This window comes from Budorcas taxicolor, chromosome 5 (assembly GCF_023091745.1).
Source record: "Budorcas taxicolor isolate Tak-1 chromosome 5, Takin1.1, whole genome shotgun sequence".
Taxonomy (NCBI): Eukaryota; Metazoa; Chordata; class Mammalia; order Artiodactyla; family Bovidae; genus Budorcas; species Budorcas taxicolor.
Genome location: NC_068914.1, coordinates 71731432 through 71742377, shown reverse-complemented (window position 1 = coordinate 71742377; position 10946 = coordinate 71731432). Strand labels below are relative to the sequence as shown.

The window sequence follows — 10946 nt, the reverse complement described above, 5'->3', positions numbered from 1 at the left end:
TTAATAGTTAATCCCCACCAGGAGTTCAATGAAGAGAAACTCAAGGCACTTACCCTTCTGTTACTTCATATTAAAAAGGGAAGGGAATTAGTATTTATTGTGCTCTTCCATGGACCATGCCCTGGACCATGTGCTTTTACCTGGACTACCTTATTTTGTGCTTACCTTGTGAGATAGGGACTTTTGAACCTGTTTTTCAGAGGAGGACACTTTAGCTTAAATTATTTGGGTCCTTTGCCTGAAATTCCACAGCCAGCAAATGATTGCGGGAGGATTAAAATCTGGTTCTTCCATACATGATAATGCTGGGCATCGCCAGGTGCTGAATAAGTTTTTGCTTTGTCTCCTTTCTGCTTACCTGCTCACCCAGGCAGGTGTAAAGAAGAGCTGGTGTCCAGCCCCCAGCCCCAAGATCCCCCGAGGGGCCACAGCCCCACAGTTGTCATAGGTACCCACCTCAGAATAGTAGTGCACACAAAGCTGTGTTGACAAGGTTCTTTCACACACCTTATGGTCTCAGGGAGCTGAGTGCCCTGATACCTGAAGATGTTGCTGACTCCTCCCCAGCCTTCAGCCTACTGAGCAAGTGAAGCAGCCATTCCAGGTGATAAGCCTCAGAGGGGCAAAGTCCCCCTCCCCATGACGTGTATGGGTGCAGAGCCCCCATTCCTGTGGGAGAGAGCTGGGCATCTGGATGGTGGCCGGGGGTGTTTGTTGGTGGGGGTGGGGTGGGAGGGAAATGTCCTGTGACAGCCAGCAAAGCAGAGCCGGTAGCTGAGATGGTGCTGCCTTCTGGATGGGGATAGGGGATCGAACAACCTATAACCCCTCCTCCTGAAAGGACTTTAGTCTTTGGTGCTGTCAGAGGTACCGAGATAAGCGCTCAGCCAGGCAAGCTTGCAGGAAGGGAGAAAACACTGATCAGCCGCCACTGCCCGGTCAAGACTCACATCATGGAGCCAAGGGCGGCCCAAGTGCGGAGGAGAGAAAGGCCAGGAAGACAGCAGAAGGACCAGCCGTCCAGAGAAGGAGAACCCTGTTCTGGGGGTGCAGAACGCCCAGGTGGCATTGGAGGTGGGGATGCACTGGCGAGAGGGGGCTCCTGCTATCTGCCTTCAATCCTTCCTGCTGTCCTGGGAGGCCAGTAAAGGCAGACCCCAGCCTCTGCCTCCTAACTCCCCAGCTGGGGAAGTAAGGAGAAACGGGCTATTCAGTGCCTTGCCTTGTCTTTCTGACTCTTTTTCACCCCAGTCGATGGTTAGAGTAGCTTCTTGTTCCCTGGGTACCCTGTTTCCAGTAATGTCATCAGGCTCCCTGCTTGCCAGTGGTCTGCTCACCCCTTGCAAAAATGCCCTCCTTCTGACTACCCCCACCCCTCTCACCCTCCCTACCCCGGCCATGATACTAGATATTGACTGGTTGTGGTGGGGGAGGCTGTTGAGCACACAGAAAGCAAACTTGCTGGACAGAGAAAGCCTCTGGGTCTGCACTAGACAGCCGAACCCTAACTACTTTTCCTAGGAAACGTGGAGATGCACAGAGGCCCAGATTTGGTGCAATGGACCCAGCATATGCAGGTGAGGGATGTCGGAGGTCGAATGGACAGGTCCGGGAGTAGAGGGAGGAAAGGGTGACGACTTGTTTACTGATAAAGACAATTTGTTCTTGGGTTCAAACCTCTCAGATCGGGGTAGAGCTAAGGGTTAAGACGGAGGAGTTTGAAGCACAGGCCATCAGGGGAGGGGCCCAAAGTCAGTCAGTAAACAGTCTTCTGTTAGCGGGACTGGAGGTCAGGAGAGGAAAGGCTGGGGGTCAGGGAGAAAAGAGTAGGATCAGAGAGGACGAGGTGGTTGGGGGTCAGATCCAGAGACTGAAAGCGTCTTTCCCGGATCCTCACGGCTGCCCTGGGAAACCAAAGGGAGTTAAATTGCGGGTAGGGGGGACCTCTGGGCAGGAGCCATGCTTGTTCTTCTGTCCATCCTGGGCCCTTAGCAGTGTGCCTGGCATGGAGGGAGGCTCGGGAAGTGTTTGGTGAATGGGAGGAAGGCTGACTGGATGGAGGGACCGTGCACTCTGCCCTGCTTTGTCCTGCAGGCTGTCAAGACACAGTTGCTGGAGCAAGCGCAGGGCCAGCTGATGGAGCTGCTGGATCAGGCCATGTGGGAGGCCGTTCAAGCTTACCCACTGCAAGACAGACCAGTGCCCTCCGTCCCTCCAGACTGCTTGCACAAGTAAGAGTCTCAGGAGCCGGGGGCTGGGGAGCGGCTGTGTAGCCTCCTCCATCATAAGGACTATGAGCCACAGACGGTATCTCCCATGCCCTCTTCCAGCATGGATGTAACTTTGACTTCAGTCTTCTCTCTTCTTCCCCTATCGCCTCTGTCTTCCTGACATTGACTACTGGGCTTTGCTCTCCATTGGCCATGACATTTTCACCTCTTCCTGCCTGCTGGCCCTAACCCTGACTTTCCCCTACTACTGCCCTTGGCTCCCAAGTAGTGACCTCCTGCAAAGCCCTGCGCTCTGCTTATAGCCTTCTTCCTTTGGTTCCTAACCCAGAACAACTGTCTCAATTCAGGACCCGGGAGCCATCCCTGGGGAAACGAAAAGTTTTCATCATCCGCAAGTCCCTGCTTGAGTAAGTCAGGGGTGAGGACAGGGGATGGGAAAAAAAGAAAGAGCTTTGTCTGGGGGTCCAGGACACCTCATTTGTCATCCTCAGGCTCTAGGTGGTTTGGGAGAGGACGTGGAGATGGTTTCTAAGGTTCTGTTTCTCTATTTGCCCTGGGCATAATCATGGAAGAAAGGCCACCAGGATGAGAGTTGTCTGGGCTGGAAAGGGCTTTGGACAGAAGTGCCAGCTGTACCACAGCCTGTCACTTCAAGTTCCCAGTCACTAGGCCCCATCCCCACTGTGTACAGTGCCTGTGCTGGTCTGCACCACCTCAAGGATTCTCCCACTGACATTCAGGGCCCTGTCCTTCCAGCGAGCTGATGGAGGTGCCACACTTCCGCACCATCTACCATATGTTTGTCGCCGGCCTGTGTGTCTTCATCATCAGCACCCTGGCCATCGACCTCATTGATGAGGGCAGGTAGGCACCCCTCCCTCTCACAGGCCCACAGACCAGATCAGACCACATGGGCTCCTAGAACTCCACCCGCCACTGGGGCCCCATACAGCAGGTCCATTCTATTATTAGACACACATCAACATTGCTTCCAACCACCTTCCTACCCCCAAAGCCCTCTTAGATTTCCCTGCACAGCCTTGGATGGCCTTTGGCCTGTTTACCCAGGATCAGTCCCCTGGGGACACTAGGCCCCCACTCACCCCTTCTGGAACCCTTGTGCTGAGGCAGACATGCATGTATATGCACTCGTAAGTGTGGTTTCCACCTCACTGCTCTCACGCACTCCATTCCAAGACAGTGCTGTTCAGCTCAAGCAACCTCCAGTGAGTCCCCTAAGTACCAGCCCCAGGGCCCAGAGGACAGGCCATGCCCGTCTGTGAGGCATTCCCAGTCTTGTGGGGAAGACAGATGTACGCACACAAGAGCCCAGGTTTCCCTACAAAACCCCTTCCCTCTCTGGGATGAGCCTCAGGGGACTGTGGACCCTTGGGGGTTTGGATTTGCATGATCCCGCCTCACCCTCCAGATAGCTTGCTGCTGCTGCTAAGTCGTTTCAGTGGCTTCCGAGTCTGTGCGACCCCAGAGATGGCAGCCCAACAGGCTCCGCCGTCCCTGGGATTCTCCAGGCAAGAACACTGGGGTGGGTTGCCATTTCCTTCTCCAATGCATGAAAGGGAAAAGTGAAAGTGAAGTCGCTCAGTCGTGTCTGACTCTTCGCTAGATAGCTTAGGAAGCAGTAAAAGGAAAAGGACCAAAGATTTGCAGGTTCAGCAACAGCACTTCCTTTTGATAAAATTGTTGTCAGTCCTTAAAATTAAGGATCAAATCTCAGTAAATTTTCAAATATATGCAGAGCGACTCCTCCACCATCCCCTCTATCCCAGACTGCTCCCCAGAGGTAACATATTTAACAGTTGTAAGAGTTTCTCTCCAGGGCATTTTCCACGCCTCCACTTCCAGATGTAAGAACCAAGGGGATGTATTGCAGGGTGGCGGAGCGGGGGCGGGGGGGGGGGGCGGGCGGTGCTTACATTACTAAGATACTTACGGTACCTTTTGTTTCCTTTACACTCCCTAAAGACCCACCTTAGAGATCTTTCCATGTTGCTCCATTGATTTTAATGGCTGCAAAGTCTGAAAGTGCCAGCTTTTGATCTTTTAGTTCTTTACTAATGGACCTATAAATCGCTTCTAATTTGCCATTACAAGCCGTGCGCTCTTTTTTGGCCACACTGTGTGGCTTACTGGACCTTAGTTCCCCAAACCAGGGATTGAAGCTGAGCCGCTGCAGTGAAAGCGCAGAGTTCTGACCACTGGATCTCCAGGGATTTCCCAAACTATATACATAATATATATGTTATATAATTTTATACCTATATATAATATTGATAATTTTATTTATTTACTTTAGGCCGTGCTGGGTCTTCTTTGCTGCCTCTAGCTGTGGAGGGCAGGGGCTACTCTGGTTGTGGTGCAAGGGCTTCTCATTGCGGTGGCTTCTCTTGCTGCAGAGCATGGGCTCAGGGGCCCGAGAGCTTCAGTAGTTGTGGCAGGTGGGCTCAGGAGTTTATCTTCCAAGAGCTCTGACTGCAGAGGAAGGGAACAGGGATGGGCCTCACGCTTGTCTACTTTGTCGCCTTCCCCACTCCCAGGCTGATGATGGAGTTTGATCTACTGACCTTCAGCTTCGGACAGCTGCCCTTGGCTCTGGTGACGTGGGTCCCCATGTTCCTGTCCACTCTGCTGGTGCCCTACCAGGCCCTGCGGCTGTGGGAGAGGCCCCAGTCTGGAGGGGCCTGGACCCTGGGGGTGGGCCTGGGCTGCTTGCTGCTGGCTGCCCACACCGTGGTGCTCAGCATCCTCCCGGTCCACGTGGCAGTGGAGTATCAGCTCCCGCCAGCCTCCCGCTGTGTCCTAGTCTTTGAGCAGGTAGGTGATGGGTGGGACCAAAGGTGGGGTGGAGCCCCTGGGAGAGAGGGCTTTGCATACTGTATTGGTGGGGGTGGAGCTAATTATCAGGGGCAGAGTCCTTTGTGAGCCAACCAGCAGTCTCCAAAGAAATGTAAACAAATGGACACTGCTATGCAAATATAATCATATAATCGCAGGGAGTTGGCTGGCTAGAGGCTCTGCCCTTTCTGGTAATCCTTTACCCTAGATTCATCACAGCAGCCGTCTGTGTTAGGCTATAAGAGTGTCCAACAAAAAGATAAAAGTGTGGCTTTGACTATACAAAGTTCACAGTCTGCCTGCCCTTCTCCCTGTGTAAACATGAGCACAGAGAGGTTAAGTGATCTGTGCAAAGTCCCACAGCATCTTAGCCTCTTTCCTATTCCACCTCAGGTCAGGCTCCTGATGAAAAGCTACTCCTTCCTGAGAGAGACAGTACCTGGGACACTTAGGGCCAGAGGAGGTGAGGCCTTCAGCGGGCGCTGCTGTGAACTCAGTCCTCTTGGTTGGTTGAATGAAGCCAGCAGGTGCAAGAGCCTCATAAAAGCTCCAACTTTCTAAGCCCATCTTGCCCACAGGGCACACCTCCAGCCGCCAACTGGGCTCTCTGGGCCTTAGCCAATCGGCGTTCTCTTAGGTCCCCCTTCTGAGAAGGCTGCTCTACTGCCCAGGACTTCTGGCTCATCCTTATTTAGACCCAGGGTATGAGAGCCTTATATGAGAAAGTCAAACCAGAAAGCGAGAGAATCGGATGGTGGGACCTGTGGTTGCCAAACGAAGCTCTGGCCCCCGTCGGTCTTGTGCCAGAAAAGGGGGGAGGTACCTGGAACAGAAGCAAAAGGGGGCTGTTAAAAAGCAGGTTAACTCCTGCCCAGCTTCACCTTCTCCCCCCACCTTCGGATCCCATATCCAGGTGCTGACCCACCCCGCACTTCTATACTATTCACCAGTTCCGCTGCCCTTCCCTGGCACCCCACCCACCTGTGTCCTCTCTCCCTTCCCTCTTCACTGACAGCCCCCTCTTACTCCTCCTCAGGTGAGGGGATCCGGGCCCCCAGTTTCTCCAGCTACCTCTATTTCCTCTTCTGCCCCACACTCATCTATAGGGAAACTTACCCCAGGTAAGAGCCTGCACCCCCTTCCCCACATGCCCAGGCCCACCGGGGACCCAACCCTTCTACTCTCCTCTCCCTGAGGTGTTTAATCTCAATCCAGACATTGGCCACTTTCTCAGGAAGCACCTCACAATAAAGATGGGAATAAGGGACAGATACACTACCCCTTCTTCTTGCCCCAGCGCATGGTGATGCCAGGGTGACTGACTGTCCTGGTTTGCCCAGGACTGCCCCAGTTTTAGCACTGAAATTCCTATGTCCTGGGAAACCCCTCTGTCTGGAGCAAACTTAGTGGACGCTTAAGATAAAATTCCACTTGTCATCTTTGTTAAGGAAGATCCAAAGTGTTCTAGATCCCCACCTCCCCAGGTAATCCTCCCCGGCCTGAGCAATTGAGGGAGCTGTGGATAGTGGGCCCCGGATGCTATGCCTGTAGGGGAGGAACAAGACAAAACGATGGGAAACACACCGTCTCCATTCCATTGCTGCAACAGGACACCCAACGTCAGGTGGAGTTATGTGGCCAAGAACTTTGCCCAGGTCAGCAGACAGAGTCGAAGCGTGGACTACCTGTGACTCATGGTGGCTGAGGCGGCATTTCTGGGCACAAAGTAGGGGAGGCCCGGGAAGAGGTCAAAGGGTTGTGCAAAGAGAAGGGAAGCAGATGCTGGGCCAGAGTCCAATTCCAGAGGAAGAGGGCAGTTGCCAGTGACTCCTCTCAAAGTTATGTGTCCTCTGCCCCTCTCCAGGCCCTGGGCTGTGTGCTCTACGCCTGTTTCATCCTGGGCCGCCTCTGTGTTCCTGTCTTTGCCAACATGAGCCAGAAGCCTTTCAGCACCCGTGCCCTGGTGCTCTCCATCATGCATGCCACCTTGCCAGGTATCCCCACTGGAGGCAGAGCTGCGGAAGGCTGCACCCTGGAGGAGGCTTAGCAGGGAGCTCCCCTCTCCCCTCACTCTTAGTTTCAACACCTTCTCCCTCTGATATCTGCCCGCTCCCATGGTTGCTCATTGTCAGAGTCTCACTGCAGATTCGGGCTTCCCCGGTGGCTGCCTGCCAGTGCAGCAGACACAGGTTTGATCCCTGGGTCGAAAAGATCCCCTGGAGAAGGACATAGCAACCTACTCCAGTATTCTTGCCTGGAGAATTCCATGGATAGAGGAGCCTGGTGGGCTACAGTCCATGTGGTCGCAAAGAGTTGAACACAACTTAGCGACTAAAAGCAGTGGCACTTCAAATTGCCGTCCTCTCCCCAACCTCTCCCAACAGGCAGAGGGTTTAACATTCATCTTGATGTTCCAACATCAGGCATGGGCTTCATAAGCAAATGGATTGAATGAATGAATGCATAAATTAGTGAATGGTTAATAAGTGATTGGTAGGTTGCTGGGTGAGGGCTTCCTGGGAGGACCCTAGAGGTTCATGGGGGACCAGGGAGACCAGTCTGACTTGCAGCCCCTTGTCTTCACTTCCCAGGCATTTTTATGCTGCTGCTCATCTTCTTTGCCTTCCTTCACTGTTGGCTCAACGCCTTTGCGGAGATGCTACGATTTGGAGACAGAATGTTCTATCGGGTGGGGCCTGGACCTGGGCTACCTGGGAGCTGGATGCAAGGAGAACTAGGGAAGGATGTAGGGGAGGATGGTGGCTATGTTGGTTCTCACCTTGTTACCAAACCAGGTGCATTTGCCCAATTCTCACTAAGTCAACCACTGAGATACCGAGATTTACAGCAGAGAAACGGTTTCTTCAACAAGGCAGCCAAGTAAGGAGAAGTGAGAACAAGCTCAGATTTGCTTCCCCAAAGGCCAAGGGCTTGAGATATTTACAGGATAAAGAATCAAGGAGATCCTAGGCTTGGGAAAAGTGATTGGAGGTAGAGAAAAGGTGAGGTAATCAGTGTTCTGCACAGGCGTATCTGAGTTACATGCTTCTTCATGGGATGCATGTTAAAGAATGGAGGCACTTGGCAAGATCGGAGAGTGCAGTCAAAAAGTCATTCATCCAACAGCTTTACAGGCCCCGTTTTAGGATCGGTAGTCCTAGCCAGTCTTAGCCCACTTGAACTAGACAGGAGCCAACTTCAAGCTCCTGGAAAATGTATGCCTCCTGTTGCCATAGTGACCCATACATCAGAGGTGTTATCTGTACAGGGATGGTTAAGGAGTCAAATTAAAAAAAAAGGCTTTGTCAGTGAAGCCAGGTTACAGCAGAAGAATTTTTAACAAACTGTTCCCTTACCTGCTATTCTGTAAGACAAGCTCAAGAATTTCTGTTAGTCACCAGTTTCTGTTAATCCCAAGGGGCACGATTCCATCTCAGCTGTGCTGGCAGTCTCCCACAGTGAGAAATGTGCTCCTCTGGGTATGCTTATAATGTCACCCGTCCACCTCCTGACCAGCCAGGGCTCATTGCTTTTGTGGGGATGGTACTTTGGAATCTTCTTCTCCTGAGAGTAGAGAGGGAGGGCAGGGGCCCCAGGGCCTGAGGAGGGAGTTAGGCGGATGCTTGCTGTCTCTCTCCTGCTGGGAGCCAGCCCTTGCAGAGAGCGTGGACGAAGGACAGGGAGTGGGGAGCAGGGAGGGGCAGCTGGGAACTGGGCAGAGCCGGGGCCCTGACGCTCACCTCCTCCCCAGCCCTGACCCCATCCCACCCCGCCCCCAGGACTGGTGGAACTCAACATCCTTCTCCAACTACTACCGCACATGGAACGTGGTGGTCCATGACTGGCTGTACAGCTACGTGTATCAAGATGGGCTTTGGGTACGGGCTCAGCTCCCACGATTAATAGAACCTCTCTGGGACAGCCTCTCTTTCCCTTTCTCTGCACATTCCATTTTTTCTAGACCTAAGGGCCCCTTTGACTTTCACCTTCCTCATTCTACCTAACCCAGTGGGCAGAAAGAAAGTCCTTCTTATGATCTGACTTCCTTCCTTCCTTGTCCTCAACTACATCCTCCACAGGGCATGTCTCCCCTCCTTAGCCTTCTAAGGAACATGCATATAGCAATTTTCAGTTACCAAGAATTTTCCCACACTATATAATCTGCACTGGAAGCCTGAGAAGTAAGTATTATCATATCCCCCTTTTGAAAGTGGCCTCTAAGGCCCAATAGACTAATATAATGCTTTTAAGCAAGACATGTCAGCCTTTCTGATCCCAAAGCCCATATTCTTTCCACCGTACTAGATACCCTCTGGCTTCCTTAAAGAGGGGGTTCTTTGCAGGGGGTGCTTAGGGAGACTCACTCTACCCCCCTCCCCCGAACCCTGCCAGCTCCTTGGTGGCCGGGCCCGAGGCGCGGCCATGCTGGGCGTGTTCCTGGTCTCAGCAGTGGTCCATGAGTACATCTTCTGCTTCGTCCTGGGATTCTTCTACCCCGTCATGCTGTTGCTCTTTCTTGTCTTTGGAGGTGAGCTTGGCCTCTGTATGCTCCTGTAGAGACATCCCAAGGGAAGAGTCCTGGAGATTCCAGACTGATGGGAGAGGCCACGTACCCAAGACAGAAGGGGGGTGTGCGTGCCTCCTGGGGGAAGGCATAGTGCTGTCTGTGAGCACTGGGGGGGCAGGGGACTTGGAAGCTGGGAAGGGGGCATCATCGGGAGACAGCACAGGGGTATACTGGAGGGGGGTACAGTGGGAAAACACTTCTGGCAGGGCACACATAGAGGGAGGCAAAGGGGAGAAAACTGGTGTGGGCTGGCAGGCTCAGCAAGGGAGCCAGGATAGTGAAGTGCAAACTGAGGAACCCTGAGGAATGCCTGAGACCTCCGTGGGTGCCTGGAGTTGGGCTCAAGATCTTCCTCAGTCTTCCTGTTCCAACTCTCCCCTGTGCCCTGAGATAAGAAGGCAGCCAGGAAGACAAATTACAGGTGTCTGGAGCTGAGGTGACCACCTCTCCTCCTGCATCAGGGCCACTGAACTTCACGATGCACGACCGGCGCACGGGCCCAGCGTGGAACGTGCTCATGTGGACCTTGCTCTTCCTGGGCCAGGGCATCCAAGTCAGCCTGTACTGCCAGGAGTGGTATGCACGGCGCCACTGCCCCCTGCCCCAGGTAAGCGGCCATGACACCCCCCTCCCCGCCCGCTCAGCTCCTCACCCAGGAGGACACGCCTCCTCTCCCCAATAGCCAGCCCCCTATTGCTGCCCCGTTCAAGAGCCATGGTCAGGGGCCAGGGCCTGGGTTGGGGATGATGGGTTCCTGTGTCTTAGATGCACAGGGTAAGCCCTGGGAGAGATCTTATTCACAACTCACTTTTCTCTGGCACAGACAACCTTCTGGGGGCTGGTGACACCTCGATCTTGGTCCTGCCATACCTAAATGCCAGGATACTATCACTGCGCAGATGACACCACCAAGTTCTTCTCTGCCTGCAAAGTCTGGGACCAGGGCTCCTCTCTGCATTCTCAGACCGAGCTCTGAGTCAAGGGGGCCTGCCATGCCTGACCCCACCAAGGAACTCCAGGGACTGAGATCTGTGGACCTGTGAGCATAGACTCAGAATGGTGATGACTCTTGAGCCCCCCTCCCTGTGGACTGGGCAGAGGGCCCCCTCTCACTCCATGGCTGTTCAGACTGGCAGAGACACAGAGGACCTTACAGATTTGGTGAATGTGGCTTGACTTAAAGCAAGCTGAAGTAGGTCTGAGAAGGATTCGTTTCTTTGTGCTCTTTCCAATACAATAATAAACTGTATGTATCACTTTTTATTCATTCATTCATTTGTTGAAGACCCACTTGT

At 53.3% G+C, this 10946-nt stretch overlaps 1 protein-coding gene across 1 annotated transcript; it reads left to right on the top strand.

Annotated features, from left to right (window-relative positions):
* The first annotated feature begins 953 nt into the window (after positions 1-953).
* On the top strand, positions 954-10525 carry SOAT2 (sterol O-acyltransferase 2). The gene is made up of 15 exons (XM_052640881.1): positions 954-1074; positions 1522-1577; positions 2095-2231; positions 2579-2638; positions 2988-3095; positions 4787-5063; positions 5478-5547; positions 6121-6205; positions 6694-6739; positions 6949-7078; positions 7676-7773; positions 8864-8962; positions 9477-9612; positions 10113-10258; positions 10475-10525. Exons 1-15 carry the CDS (start codon positions 954-956, stop codon positions 10523-10525), a joined length of 1620 nt encoding a protein of 539 aa, XP_052496841.1.
* Positions 10526-10946: the final 421 nt, after the last annotated feature.